The 16135-nt window shown below is 47.6% G+C and overlaps 1 protein-coding gene across 4 annotated transcripts in view; it reads right to left on the bottom strand.

The window, feature by feature from the left end:
* The window catches only part of LOC137534569 (uncharacterized), a 29992-nt gene that overhangs the window by 5019 nt on the left and 8838 nt on the right, over positions 1-16135 (bottom strand). For all 4 annotated transcript variants that reach the window (XM_068256127.1, XM_068256130.1, XM_068256129.1 and 1 more), the window contains exons 2-3: positions 15885-15984; positions 1563-1650 (exon numbers count right to left, since the gene is read on the bottom strand). In XM_068256127.1, coding sequence (XP_068112228.1) covers positions 1563-1650; positions 15885-15941 — 145 coding nt within the window. In that variant the 5' untranslated portion in view covers positions 15942-15984. The remainder of the gene's footprint in view (positions 1-1562; positions 1651-15884; positions 15985-16135) is intronic.

Raw genomic sequence — 16135 nt, 5'->3', positions numbered from 1 at the left:
TTGTTTCTAGCGCAGTCAGAGATAAAGAAACTATCTCTGGCAGTCTGGAGAGCTCAGTGCACTGATAAGGCTCCCATGGGAAAATGAGCTAAACCTAAAGGGGGCCATACACTGGCCGATTTCAGCCTTCGATTGATCGCCTTCGATTGATAATCTATCGGTTTGCGGCTGATTTCGATTGATTTGATCTATCTGACAGGATGGAAGATCTAAGTCGATCTGCTGCTGGCAGTAGATCGATGGCCCATAGAGTTGCATTGGATCTAATGTTCCAATAATGCATTTAGACCGATTTTCAATAGATTTCAATTGATTTAATTCTGAAATCTATTGGAAATCTGTTCCTAGTGTGTGACACACATCAGATAGATTCCTGTCAGATTAGACTTGACAGACATCTGACAGAAATCTATCTGATGGTCGACTCTGCTGTAAATCTATAAGTGTATGTCCAGCACTTAAAAGAAAAGAAAAAAAAAAAAAAAGAGCCAGAGTGTGGCTAATCTATTGGAGAATTCAGGAATCTTTGACTATACAGTAGTTCTGCTTTAAATTAATTCCTATTTAGTAAATTCCTGCATCTCAGGTCCCAGACTATAAGCTCTATACACACGCTAGATGAAACTCGGCCTGGACGGCCAGTAACAACCGCCTCTGCCAAGAATCTAGTGTATGTATGGCACCCATCGGCCACCCTCAACCACTCACCACGCCCAGAACACGTCACTGGTTTGCAAGCCAGCCTCGGCCCTATTATGCCACCTGAGGTATCGGGTCCCAGTCCCCATAGGGCGACATTGATTAAGCATTTGCACGTGGTTTTAGACCAGAAATCTTGTCTTGTGGCAGGTGCTACTCTTCTATCAACCTGAACCCTGGCTCTCCTGATTCTGGAGGATCTAAGCAGTGATCTCACCGAAGTTAATGTCTATTGTCATGTGCCCTTCATGACACAAGAAGGTGGGAGAAAGTTACAGGCCGTTTCATGGGGAATTCCCGCTTCCTCGGAAACCAAAGGGTCTCTGAGGAAGTGGGAAACGGCTGTCAGGCCGGACCTGTAACTTTCTACCACCGTCTTTTCCACTTGTCTGCATAAGCGTTTAACCTCCCTGGCGTTATGATTTTTTCCAGATATAAGGTCTTAAAGCCATAACATTTTATTCACAAGCTTTTAGACCCTAAAAACAATAAGAAAAACATACATCAGAGAGGTCTGCAGCAGCTCCTACATGAAACTCACTCACCACCCTCTTCTGCGGCTTTACGTCCCGAGCCTGACTCAGGATTACGGCTAAGGAGTTAATGATGTAAGTTTAATCAAGTTTTGCTACATTTGGAATCCTGCTGCCCGAACTTCTTGTATAAATTGATCTACTACTATGTAATCCTGGAAAGATCTTGCTGAAGCCATTCTGCCAATTGCATTGAGTACCAGTACTTTTTTCTTTCAACTGAAAGCGGGACTTCAGATTGACAGAACAGACAGTGTGTTGCAGTGGTGGAGATGGGGTAAAGAATGTACATCGCTAAATAAGTAGCTCAGGCTTCCAGTTCTCACCCACCTGTGCTGATCTCAGTCGGAAACTCCTCCTCCTTAATTTGCACATATATCTCCTCCTCTTCAAGTTTGACTATCGGCTGAAATTCATCCTGTATGTGTGACAAATGATGCGTTCAAAGGGGGGCTCCACTCAAAAATATAGATGTTCATCTAAGCCTTTGAGGATTGGCAAATGTATTGCAAAACCAAAAATGGTGCAGTGGTTCAGAGCGACCAATCAGAATGCTTGATCTAGACGTGTGCTCCAGTTTAAATAGCTGCACATGATCGGGTCCACTCTACTGCGCAGGCGTATACGGCTTGCTTCTGCACAATAGAGCGGACCAGATTGGGCTTGGCCATTTCCGCCTGAGCAGAGAGACGCTATTGCACATGTGCGCACTCCAACAACTGCCCGACTAGGAGATCCCAGCACTGGGGCCACTCTGCTGAGGAGGACAGGGGAAGCCTCAATAGGATCCAGAGGGTAAATACCCCCCAGGGGCTCCTTTTTTTATATAAAAAAACATTCTTGCACACTCCATTCCTATCAAATATAATAAGTACTATCACTAAGAAGAAAAGGTGAAGCTGGCACTCCATGTAGGCTAATATAGTGTGACCCCAGCTGCTCAGCTGCAATGTGCTCCCAGCTTGTAGATTCCAATTATTTAGGTCACATGTGTCGAACTCCAGGCCTGGAGGGCCAGATCCATGCCAGCGTTTAGGATAGACTGAGAAAGAAAGGAATGTGTTCTACACCTTTCCTAATTCAGACCAATCAACCAATCATTTTTAAACTGTGTCAAAAATGTGTGAGGAACTCGGCCCACGTAGCACCGGTTTGACATACCTGATTTAGGTAGAGAAGAAAGCGCTGTGCACCAGTGCATAAGCGTGCAGATTTATTCAAACAGGGGTATGATGGCCTAACAGCCGTTTCGCGGGAACAATGCGCCCGCTTCCTCAGAGACTCTCTGAGGAAGCGGGCGCATTTTTCCGTTGAAACGGCTGTTAGGCCATCAGTTACCGCCTTTGTCTTGGCTGTCTGTATGTGACCTGTTTGAATAAATCTGCAAGCGTATGCACTGGTGCACAGCGCTTTCTTCTCTACCTAAATAATAAGTACTATGAACTGTATTGCAAATATATACCCTTTATTGCTATAAATATTAGCTCATGAATAAATACATACTTTCCCCATAATTGATTTATGCATTAGGCTTTAAAATGACCCATCTGGGCATGTCCTATTGAAAGATTGCATGTGGTAAAGCAGTGACTTGCATATATGGTTTTAAAGGGGTAGCACCTTGGGCTCCGATTAATGGGGAAAGTATGTATTTATTCATGAGCTAGTACTATTTATAGTGATGTGAAAAACTATTTGCCCCCTTCCTGATTTCTTATTCTTTTGCATGTTTGTCACACTTAAATGTTTCTGCTCATCAAAAACCATTAACTATTAGTCAAAGATAACATAATTGAACACAAAAGCAGTTTTAAATGATGGTTTTTATTATTTAGTGAGAAAAAAAATCCAAATCTACATGGCCCTGTGTGAAAAAGGGATTGCCCCCCTTGTTAAAAAATAAACTTAACTGTGGTTTATCACACCTGAGTTCTATTTCTGTAGTCACCCCCAGGCCTGATTACTGCCACACCTGTTTCAATCAAGAAATTACTTAAATAGGAGCTGACACAGAGAAGTAGACCAAAAGCACCTCAAAAGCTAGACATCATGCCAAGATCCAAAGAAATTCAGGAACAAATGAGAACAAAAGTAATTGAGATCTATCAGTCTGGTAAAGGTTATAAAGCCATTTCTAAAGCTTTGGGGCTCCAGCGAACCACAGTGAGAGCCATTATCCACAAATGGCAAAAACATGGAACAGTGATGAACCTTCCCAGGAGTGGCCGGCCGACCAAACTTACCCCAAGAGCGCAGAGAAAACTCATCCGAGAGGCCATAAAAGACCCCAGGACAACATCTAAAGAACTGCAGGCCTCACTTGCCTCAATTAAGGTCAGTGTTCACGACTCCACCATAAGAAAGAGACTGGGCAAAAACAGCCTGCATGGCAGATATCTAAGGCGCAAACCACTTTTAAGCAAAAAGAATATTAAGGCTCATCTCAATTTTGCTAAAAAACATCTCAATGATTGCCAAGACTTTTGGGAAAATACCTTGTGGACCGACGAGACAAAAGTTGAACTTTTTGGAAGGTGCGTGTCCTGTTACATTTGGCGTAGAAGTAACCCAGCATTTCATCAAAAAAACATCATACCAACAGTAAAATATGGTGGTGGTAGTGTGATGGTCTGGGGTTGTTTTGCTGCTTCAGGACCTAGAAGGCTTGCTGTGATAGATGGAACCATAAATTCTACTGTCTACCAAAAAATCCTGAAGGAGAATGTCCGGCCATCTGTTCGTCAACTCAAGCTGAAGCGATCTTGGGTGCTGCAGCAGAACAATGACCCAAAACACACCAGTAAATCCACCTCTGAATGGCTGAAGAAAAACAAAATGAAGACTTTGGAGTGGCCTAGTCAAAGTCCTGACCTGAATCCTATTGAGATGTCGTGGCATGACCTTAAAAAGGCGGTTCATGCTAGAAAACCCTCAAATAAAGCTGAATTACAACAATTCTGCAAAGATGAGTGGGCCAAAATTCCTCCAGAGTGCTGTAAAAGACTTGTTGCAAGTTATCGCAAACGCTTGATTGCAGTTATTGCTGCTAAGGGTGGCCCAACCAGTTATTAGGTTCAGGGGGCAATTTCTTTTTCACACAGGGCCATGTAGGTTTGGAGTTTATTTTCTCACTAAATAATAAAAACCATCATTTAAAACTGCATTTTGTGTTCAATTATGTTATCTTTGACTAATAGTTAACGGTTTTTGATGAGCAGAAACATTTAAGTGTGACAAACATGCAAAAGAATAAGAAATCAGGAAGGGGACAAATAGTTTTTCACATCACTGTATAGCAATAAAAGGCATATATTTGCAATGCAATTCATAGCTCTTATTTTGTTACAGATTCTCTTTTAACCACTTGAGGACCCACCCTTTACCCCCCCTTAAGGACCAGCGCTGTCTTAGCTGATCTGTGCTGGGTGGGCTCTGCAGCCCCCAGCACAGATCAGCGTGCAGGCAGAGCGACCAGATCGCCCCCCTTTTTTCCCCACTAGGGGGATGATGTGCTGGGGGGTCTGATCGCTCCTGCCTGCCGGGTGTTGCGGGGGGGGGGGGCACCTCAAAGCCCCCCTCCGCGGCGAAATCCTCCCCCTCCCTCTCCTACCTGGCCCCCCCTGGAGATCCCGGCTGCACAGGACGCTATCCGTCCTGTGCAGCCAGTGACAGGCTGTCTCCTGTCACATGGCGGCGATCCCCGGCCACTGATTGGCCGGGGATCGCCGATCTGCCTTACGGCGCTGCTGCGCAGCAGCGCCGTACAATGTAAACAAAGCGGATTATTTCCGCTTGTGTTTACATTTAGCCTGCGAGCCGCCATCGGCGGCCCGCAGGCTATTCACGGAGCCCCCCGCCGTGAATTGACAGGAAGCAGCCGCTCGCACGAGCGGCTGCTTCCTGATTAATCAGCCTGCAGCTGGCGACGCAGTACTGCGTCGCTGGTCCTGCAGCTGCCACTTTGCCGACGCACGGTATAAGCGTGCGGTCAGCAAGTGGTTAAGAGAATGTTTTTCTTATCACAAGGTCTGGGGAATATTTTGTAGAAATGTTAAGGTTGGTACACACAGTAGAGTGTTCCTGGCTTAGGTGAAAAGCGGATAATTTTATTTTCAAACTTAAGGTGCCCATACACTTATCAATTTTCCTATTCGATCCCGTGCAGATTCGATAGATCTGCAAGCAATCAATTTGACCAAACTGTTCAATTGATCGACTTTCGGTTGATTTTGACCAAAATAATAATTTAAAAGTTGATGTGCAGTGTGTGGTAGGGATCGACTCTTTCTTGAATTGATTCCTTTTGTAGAGTAATCAATCTTTTGCAAAATCAGGTGCAATCTATAAATGAATGGCCAGCTTTATTGCAACTTTTTAAAGCGGGACCTGAACTCAGAACCTCCTCTGTGCTCTGAAACAGTGGTTCCCAACCTTTTCCGGCCTGGGGAACACTGTCTGACCAAATTTTTCTCCGGGGAATGGCGCGCGCGCGCGGGGGGGGGGGGGTGTCACGGATGCGGCCCCCGGTTGTTTGCGCGGCCCCCGGTTGTTTGCGCGACCTAGTGGACAGTGCCGTGCCCAGCAGGCTATGGTGTGGGGGGGGGGGGGGGCTGGGGTGCGGCTGCATAGCTAGCATAGTTGCCCCAGTGTAGGGAGTTTAGTTGCCTCAGTATAGCCAGTATAGTGCCCCAGTATAGCCAGAATAGTGCCCCAGTATAGCTAGTATAGTGCCCCAGTATAGCCAGCATAGTGACCCAGTATAGCCCCCCAGTATAGCTAGTATAGTGCCCCAGTATAGTGCCACAGTATAGCCCCCCAGTATAGCTAGTATAGTGCCCCAGTATAGCCAGTATAGTGCCCCAGTATAGCCAGTATAGTGCCCCAGTATAGCCAGAATAGTGCCCCAGTATAGCTAGTATAGTGCCCCAGTATAGCTAGTATAGTGCCCCAGTATAGCCAGTATAGTGCCCCAGTATAGCCAGTATAGTGCCCCAGTATAGCCAGTATAGTGCCCCAGTATAGCCAGCATAGTGCCCCAGTATAGTGCCCCAGTATAGCCCCCCAGTATAGCTAGTATAGTGCCCCAGTATAGCCCCCCAGTATAGCTAGTATAGTGCCCCAGTATAGCCCCCCAGTATAGCTAGTATAGTGCCCCAGTATAGCCAGTATAGTGCCCAGTATAGTGCCCCAGTATAGCTAGTATAGTGCCCCAGTATAGCCAGTATAGTGCCCCAGTATAGCTAGTATAGTGCCCCAGTATAGCCCCCCAGTATAGCTAGTATAGTGCCCCAGTATAGTGCCACAGTATAGCCCCCCAGTATAGCTAGTATAGTGCCCCAGTATAGCCAGTATAGTGCCCCAGTATAGCCAGTATAGTGCCCTAGTATAGCCAGAATAGTGCCCCAGTATAGCTAGTATAGTGCCCCAGTATAGCCAGTATAGTGCCCCAGTATAGCCAGTATAGTGCCCCAGTATAGCCACTATAGTGCCCCAGTATAGCCCCCAGTATAGCTAGTATAGTGCCCCAGTATAGCCCCCCAGTATAGCTAGTATAGTTCCCCAGTATAGTGCCCAGTATAGTGCCCCAGTATAGCTAGTATAGTGCCCCAGTATAGCCAGTATAGTGCCCCAGTATAGCTAGTATAGTGCCCCAGTATAGCTAGTATAGTGCCCCAGTATAGCCAGCATAGTGCCCCAGTATAGCCAGCATAGTGCCCCAGTATAGTGCCCCAGTATAGCTAGTATAGTGCCCCAGTATAGCCCCCCAGTATAGCCAGTATAGTGCCCCAGTATAGTGCCCCAGTATAGCTAGTATAGTGCCCAGTATAGTGCCCCAGTATAGCTAGTATAGTGCCCCAGTATAGCCAGTATAGTGCCCCAGTATAGCCAGTATAGTGCCCCAGTATAGCTAGTATAGTGCCCCAGTATAGCCCCCCAGTATAGCTAGTATAGTGCCCCAGTATAGTGCCACAGTATAGCCCCCCAGTATAGCTAGTATAGTGCCCCAGTATAGCTAGTATAGTGCCCCAGTATAGCCAGTATAGTGCCCCAGTATAGCCAGTATAGTGCCCCAGTATAGCTAGTATAGTGCCCCAGTATAGCCAGTATAGTGCCCCAGTATAGCCAGTATAGTGCCCCAGTATAGCCAGTATAGTGCCCCAGTATAGCCAGCATAGTGCCCCAGTATAGCCAGCATAGTGCCCCAGTATAGCCCCCCAGTATAGCTAGTATAGTGCCCCAGTATAGCTAGTATAGTGCCCCAGTATAGCCAGTATAGTGCCCAGTATAGTGCCCCAGTATAGCTAGTATAGTGCCCCAGTATAGCCAGTATAGTGCCCCAGTATAGCCAGTATAGTGCCCCAGTATAGCCAGTATAGTGCCCCAGTATAGCTAGTATAGTGCCCCAGTATAGCCAGCATAGTGCCCCAGTATAGTGCCCCAGTATATCTAGTATAGTGCCCCAGTATAGCCCCCCAGTATAGTGCCCCAGTATAGTGCCCCAGTATAGCTAGTATAGTGCCCAGTATAGTGCCCTAGTATAGCTAGTATAGTGCCCCAGTATAGCCAGTATAGTGCCCCAGTATAGCCAGTATAGTGCCCCAGTATAGCTAGTATAGTGCCCCAGTATAGCCCCCCAGTATAGCTAGTATAGTGCCCCAGTATAGTGCCACAGTATAGCCCCCCAGTATAGCTAGTATAGTGCCCCAGTATAGCTAGTATAGTGCCCCAGTATAGCCAGTATAGTGCCCCAGTATAGCCAGTATAGTGCCCCAGTATAGCCAGTATAGTGCCCCAGTATAGCTAGTATAGTGCCCCAGTATAGCCAGTATAGTGCCCCAGTATAGCCAGTATAGTGCCCCAGTATAGCCAGCATAGTGCCCCAGTATAGCCAGCATAGTGCCCCAGTATAGCCCCCCAGTATAGCTAGTATAGTGCCCCAGTATAGCCCCCCAGTATAGCTAGTATAGTGCCCCAGTATAGCCAGTATAGTGCCCAGTATAGTGCCCCAGTATAGCTAGTATAGTGCCCCAGTATAGCCAGTATAGTGCCCCAGTATAGCCAGTATAGTGCCCCAGTATAGCTAGTATAGTGCCCCAGTATAGCCAGCATAGTGCCCCAGTATAGCCCCCCAGTATAGCTAGTATAGTGCCCCAGTATAGCCCCCCAGTATAGCCAGTATAGTGCCCCAGTATAGCTAGTATAGTGCCCCAGTATAGCCAGAATAGTGCCCCAGTATAGCGCCCCAGTATAGCCAGTATAGTGCCCTCCCACCTGTCCCCGCGGCCGCCGCTGTTATTACCTTAACAGCTGCCGCTCTCCCCTCTCCGGCGCATGTATCTCCGGCTGCTCTGTGTGATGCGGAAGGAAGCAGGGCAGCAGCTTCCTGTAACGGTGATATGTATCGCCGTTACTATGGTTACCGAGCCCTGCCTCCTTCCGCATCACACAGAGCAGCCGGAGATACGCTGCTAGAATAAACACATGCGCTGGAGAGGGGAGAGCGGCCGCTGCTAAGGTAATAACAGCGGCGGCCGCGGGGACGGGCGGGAGGGGGAGAAGAGGACGGCACACCAGGCAACGTTCCGCGGCACACTAGTGTGCCGCGGAACACTGTTTGAAAAACACTGACTTAGGCTACTTTCACACCAAGACATTGTGTTTTAGGGGACGTTATGGTCGCATAACGTGCCCCTTACGCAAGGCCTGGTGCTCTTCGATGTGGACGTCAGAGTGAGCCGCGTTGTGCAGCTCACTCTGGCGTCCGTGATGCCGTGATGCGTACTCTTGGACGCATGCGGCATCACGTGGTCCCGCCAGCCAATCGCCGCACAGAGCGGCCGCTCCAGGAAGTAAACACTGCACACGTCAAAAAGTGCAGTGAATATTAATTAACCATGTGCCTGGCCGAGGAGGGAAGACCACCTCCTCCAACATTACTGAGCATGTGCGCACAGTCTAACGCATAACGCACAGCATGCAGCGCTTTCAACTTACGTGCTGCGTTACAATGTAACGCAACGTGGGCACTGTGAACAGCCCATTGATTAATCATTGCTGTGAGTTGGGATGCATTACAGGCTGCACTAACGTGCGCCTGTAACGTCTTACTGTGAAATGTGGGTGGGCATGTATACTTGTGTACAATGGATATTTCCTCCTTGTACACGTGTATTCCTAATCAGGAGGGTCTTGTTGCTATTAGACATTTCCTGACCAAGGGATTGGAACCTGATGTTCAGCATGAATGTCTGCCCACCGAGTTTGTTTTGAGTTGTCTTGAGTTGATCTTGGAAAACAACTGTTTTAGGTTTGAAAACATGTGGTTCAGACAATGCAGGGGAACTGCCATGGGAAGCTCGGCAGCCCCCGCATTCGCAAATCTATTTGTGGGTTTTCTTGAAGAGACCATGATTTTTCCCAGTGTACCATTCCGGGAGGGTGTCGTCAAGTGGCTGAGGTTCATTGACGACATCTTCCTGGTCTGGAGAGGTGATGAGAGTGCCCTGCGGGCATTTATTGAGTTTTTGAACAGCCTAACCAGTGGTATTGTGTTTAATCCTGAATGGTCCCCGACGAGTGTTACGTTTCTGGACGTGCGTGTCATCATTGAGGACTGGGGTTTTCGCACGACCTTGTATCAGAAGCCCACCGATCGCAATAGCTTGTTGAGGTATGAAAGCTTTCATCCTGAACACCTAAAAAATTCATTGCCGGTGTCTCAGTACCTTAGGGTGCTGCGCATTTGCAATGATACGTCCGATCGGGTGGCCCAGGTTTCTCTGATGACACGCAGGTTCAAGGAGAGGGGCTATCCTGAGGATGTTCTTGAGATGGCCTTGAGGAGGGCAGAGGACAGATGGCGAGGATTGGACCGACGGGACCGTAACAGGGAGACGGGAATTCCCTTTGTGCAGACGTACAGTCGTGCAGCTAAGGGAATACAGCCAGTGTTCTCCCCAGGAATTTTTTCCAGCCGGGTGGCATGAAAAAGTAGCCGGGTGGGGTGTGACAGGGGAATGCCGGACCAGTGCAACTCTGCTTACAGCATAGGTGGAGGAGGAGACAAGCCGATGTACCTGCTAGGTACACACAATGCAATTTTCTGACAGATTTACTGTCAGATCGATTATTTGCAACTTGTTAAATCTGATTTTCAATCGATTTTCCGTTCACTTCTATGAGAAACAGAGCAGAAATTTGATCAGAAATCAGATTGGACGTGTTGGAAATAGTCGATCTGATGGTAAATCTGTCAGAAAATTGCATCATGTGTACCAGGCATTAGGGAGAAATTGTTTCAGATGATGGTGCTCAGGTTCCCCCAGCAACATGATTGACGGTAAAGATTAGATTGTAAGATCTTCTGAGTACAGTTAGTAACATTACGGTAGGGTTTAGATTGCAAACTCCTCTGTGGATAGTTAGTGACATCACAGCAGGGATTAGATTGTAAGGTCCTCTATGGATAGTTAGTGACATCACAGCAGGGATTAGATTGTAAGCTTCTCTGTTTGTAGTTAGTGACATAATGGCTGGGATCAGATTGTAAACTCCTCTGTGGATAGTTATGCCTGGTACACACCATGCGATGTTCTGGCAGATTTACTGCCAGATCAATTATTTCCAACATGCCCAATTTTCCCTAGGATTGAATGAAAAATCGATTGGAAATCAGATAGAACATGCTGGAAATTATCGATCTGGCAGTAAATCTGCCAGAAAATCTCATTGTGTGTACCAACCATTAGGGACACAACGGCAGCGATTAGATTGTAAAATAGTTTGTGGATAGTTAGTGTCATCACAGCAGGGATTAGATGGTAAGATCCTCTGTGGATAGTTAGTGACAGAACAGCAGGGACTAGATGGTAAGATCCTTCCTGGAGAGTAAGTGGCATAAAGGCATGAATTAGATTGTAAGCTCTTCTGTGGATAGTCAGTTACCTGATGGCAGGGGTAATTCAATTATCATAAATGATCATAGATATTGATCCAAAATAGGCAGCAAAAAGCTGGATTAATAAAAAAACACACAGGTGACAGCCACCACGTATGTTATCTCAGATGATCACCTGCACACTGCTATCAGGCTATGTAACAAAGCCTTGTGACAGGACAAGCAGAGTCCCCTCGGTATGCAGCTGGCCAGTGTCCTGTCTGGGAGACTCCGAGATCTGCAATCCACACACACCGGGTCATCTTGAGGAGTAAGGGGGAGGGAGGGGGAAGGGGTGTGAATCCACACTGCCAGCGCAACCACTCAGTAAAGGCTCATACACACGGGGTACGGCCGTCGCCGCAACCACGTGGCACGCGCGTGTTGCGGCGACGGTTCGTCCGTGTGTATGACGCGCGCGCCCCGAACCGTCGCCCGTCGGAGCTGTCGCCAGGCGATTGACATGTTCAATCGCCGGCTACAGTCGTCGCCGCAACCTCGCCGGAACTGTCGCTAGCCCCGCATGTGTATGCGGGCTAGCGACAGCTACCCACACACACCACACGGAGCTTCCGGCGGGGGGGAGGAAACTCGGCGACAGCTTCCGCCGCATCGCTAATCCCTCTGCTGCCGTGTGGATGCAGAGGGATTTGGCGACGAGCTGTCGCCGAACTGCCGCCGAACTGTCGCGCACACGCTCCCGTGTGCGGCGACAGCTACAATTGTACCCCCGTGGGTACTTAGCTTAAGTGAAAAGAAATTCCTAACATTCCAGCCAGGCAGACTTCACATTAAGCTAACCTGTATTTGTAGCTGCTTCTCTCTGCCTGGCTGTTCCGTGCGCGGTGCCCCGGCTCCCTCCTTGATCTATCATTTGCCGCCAGCTGCCTCCACGTGTGTCACAGCACAGCACTGCATAAGCTACTCCCCAAGCCATGCTAAGAGCGCAGCGATTGGCTGAGCTGTTACACAGGCCTGTTTTCAACGTAAGGAAGCCTGGCAGCTCTAAAAGTTTCACCGGAGCCTAGAGAAAGAATGCCAGACAGAATCCGTGATAGGCGAGCCCCTGCAGCCTGCCCGCGGCCACACCCACTGCTGCCTATCTGCATAATAATGCAGGCTACAGACGGAGGTAGAGATGAGGGGAGCCAGAGGACTGACTAGGAGGGCAGAAGGCGTGCATGCAGACTGCAGCTGTCGGCATGATGTAGTGTAGCGCGGTCGGACGCTTCTGCTTTGGCTGTTTTTTTTCCTAGCTAGGTGGGCCAATGACAACAGGCGGGTGGGGTTTAAAAACAGCCGGGCGGCCCGCCCCCCTGATTGGCCCTGGGGAGAACACTGACAGCGCATTGTCGAGACTCACTTACCCATATTGACGGCGGATGAATCCCTCCCAAATTTGGTTAAGAAAAAACCTCTGCATTCCTACAGGTCATGTCCCAATCTCAGAACCAGATTGGTGGAGGCCGATCCCTGGCAGAAATATGCCAAACCCCAAGTGGTGTTGTCTCAGAAAACTGGGTGTTTTAAGTGCTTTAAGTGCAATGTATGTACAGCACTAAATACTGGAGGGTACTTTGTACATCCCCATACTTGCCAGAAGTACAGTATCAAACAATATCTTAACTGTGATTCTGACTTCGTTGTGTATCTCTTGAAGTGCCCTTGTGGCCTGGCCTATGTGGGTAAGACCACGGGGCCGTTCAAGAAGCGATTTCAGAAGCACCGCAGTGACATTAAAATGGCACTTGAGGCAGAGGAGAAGGGTAGAAAACCAGATGCCACCAAACCAGTGGCAGCGCATTTTCTAGAGGCAGGACATAGCATGTACGGCCTAAGGGGGATGGCTATTGAACAGGTAATGGCCCCTAGGAGAGGGGGGGATCGGAAAAAAACGTTTGCTACAAAGGGAAGCGTTTTGGATTTTTACATTGAATACTGTGAAGCCTAATGGCCTTAACAGCAACAATGGGCTGGCATGCTTTCTGGGTGAGCGATAATGTGTTATATAACTATTTCTTTTGCAACAGGTTGTTTTTAAATGTTTTTATGATTACATATGTTTCATGTTTATGTTTATGTTTCATAGGGGTTGTCACGTGCACTTCAAGGGTTATCGGATGCCCCCTGCAGCATATCCTTTATATCCCTGAATATGAATATGTATGTCTTTGCAATATGATGCTGTTTGGGCAGTGGTTTGAATTAGTTTTACCTGTGTAGTATACAGCCCGCCTGCTCTAGGGCTCTACATGCCCGTCAGAGGGACAATAGGTTGTGGTGCGGTTACATACTGTGGTAGTATGGGACTGCATTTAATGTTTCAGTCTGCCACCATGGCAACAGAATGCGGAGTTTACGCATGCGCGTGAAACGCGGTGCGCCGTCCCCATTATGCATATACCCACATGATGGCTGCGTGCGACGTCATAGTTATACGCCCCTTGGAGACTGCCTTTGGCGGCTGGGTTGTACGCATGCACGTGTTATGGCGTACTTACGTACGCCATGTGACAATGCGTCTATGCGTATTAATGACGCATGACGCACTGGCACTCTGATTGGTGGATGGTGCCTGAACGGTGGATTGGTCCACTGAGTGATCATCGGCCACGCCCACCCTACGCACGGAGGTGTAGTGCTGTGAGGTGAACTCTGATGTGGACCTGTGGAGTCTGGGAGCAGGGCAGGGCGGACTGACGGACAGGTGAGGAAGCCCAATGATAGAACATAGTTTGTGTAATTCAAATGTGAAACGTTTTTTTGATGGATGTACACGCCCACGGGCGGAGTTGGGGATTTGTGTTTGGGGGTATTTATTGTGATTTCTTTGCACTGATAAGGTGTATATGTCTTTTCTGCTACCCGCCTTGATAAAGGGGACCCTGAGTGGCCCCGAAACGATCGTCGGCCTATGCAGGTCAGACTGTGTATCTATATACATGTGATGGGACAATAAATTTGTGGTGATTGCTCCGATAAGTCTGTGTGCGGACTCCTTTATGACGACAGTATTTGATGGCCTTGGGGCCCGGCACCAGCATACCCACTGACGTGAGTGCGGTCTTTTGATTCATTACTGTGAAAGCAGCCTTAAAGAGACTCCGTAACAAAAATTGCATCCTGTTTTTTATCATCCTACATGTTCCAAAAGCTATTCTAATGTGTTCTGGCTTACTGCAGCACGTTCTACTATCACCATCTCTGTAATAAATCAACTTATCTCTCTCTTGTCAGACTTGTCGGCCTGTGTCTGGAAGGCTGCCAAGTTCTTCAGTGTTGTGGTTCTGCTATGAACTCCCCCATCCATGCCCCTCTCTGCACCCTGCCTGTGTATTATTTAGATTAGTGCAGCTTCTCTCTGTTCTATTATCTTTTACAAGCTGGATAAATCCTCCTCTGAGCTGGCTGGGCTTTCACATACTGAGGAATTACATACAGGCAGAGCTGTCTGCACTCTGCAGGAAGAAATAGCCTGACACTTCAGTGGAAGATAGCTGCAGGGGGAAAGAAACACACAAATGATCTCTTGAGATTCAAAAGGATGGCTGTATACAGCCTGCTTGTGTATGGATGTATTTTCTATGTGTGGACATACTGTACATCAATCTACTTCCTGTTTTGGTGGCCATTTTGTTTGTTTATAAACAAACTTTTTAAAACTGTTTTTAAACACTTTTAATGCGGCGAGGAGCGGCGAAATTGTGACAGAGGGTAATAGGAGATGTCCCCTAACGCACTGGTATGTTTACTTTTGTGCGATTTTAACAATACAGATTCTCTTTAAGGTAGCCACACACCATACAATTTTTTAAATATCTGTTCAATTTAAGAATTGCAATCAATTTTTCTGACTGATTGTAACATTTCAAAAATATGACCAATGTACCACACACTTATGTTAAATTTTTCCCCAATTATGATAAAAATGATTGGATACTCTGACAAAATTGCTAGGGTGTGCATATCAATAAATTGGCAATTTAACACACACCATACAATCTTTAGAAAGATTGAAGAAAAATATCTGGCATTCCGGATCGATAAAAATCGAAGAAAACAGGAAATCCGATCGGATTTTTCAGTCAAATGGAAAAAAAGATTTCGATTTTTTCCGGGAGATCCGATCGTTTTTATCGAATTACCGTAAAATCGGATCATTTTATTGTATCGTGTGTGGCCACCTTAAGGCTGCTTACACACTAAGACACTGTAACGCTCCCCCAAGGCACAGCAATGTAACACAAGTGGGCTGTTCACACAGCCCACGTTGCGTTACATGTAACGCTGCACGTTGTTCGGAAAGTGCAGCATGCTACGGCGTTAGAGCGGCTATATCCGCGTTAGACTGTTTGCACATGCGCAGTGGGGGGTGAGAGGAGGCAGGGAGATGCTGCTACAGTAGCCGCGCACATGGCTACTTAATATTCACTGCACTGGCGGCCGCTGATTGGCCGGCGGGACCACGTGATGTGGAGTGTCTAGCTCCGCATCACGTGGTCCCGCCGGCCAATCAGCGCCACTCTGGGAGACCTTAAGCGGATAGAGCCGCCTAACGCGGCTCACTCTACCGTCCTCTCCCGCACCACCATGCGTTGCATTAGGTGCACGTTATGCGACCTTAACGTAGCACCTAACGCAACGTCTTGGTGTGCAAGTAGCCTAAGTGTAACATTATCTTTGAATCTATAATGGAAATTTGGAATGCCACTGACCTGCAGGTCCAGAGAGGACATGCTGTGCTCCTCCTGCTGGCTCTGATCATCCTCCATTTTGCAGGATCAATGACGACCAGACAGTCCTGCGGACTGCGGCCTGAAATTAAGGAACCCGTTAATTTTAAAATGCAAAATAAAAATGTAAGAAATTATAAAGAATGTAAAAAAGTATTGGCTGACCATTATTAATGTCCAAACAGGAAACAGAAAACACAATTAAATCTCAATGTGACTCCACTTTCCATATA

This window comes from Hyperolius riggenbachi, chromosome 10 (genome assembly GCF_040937935.1).
Source record: "Hyperolius riggenbachi isolate aHypRig1 chromosome 10, aHypRig1.pri, whole genome shotgun sequence".
In the NCBI taxonomy this organism is placed as follows: domain Eukaryota; kingdom Metazoa; phylum Chordata; class Amphibia; order Anura; family Hyperoliidae; genus Hyperolius; species Hyperolius riggenbachi.
Note: the sequence above shows the minus strand (reverse complement) of the source record. Positions and strands in the feature narration are given on the sequence as shown.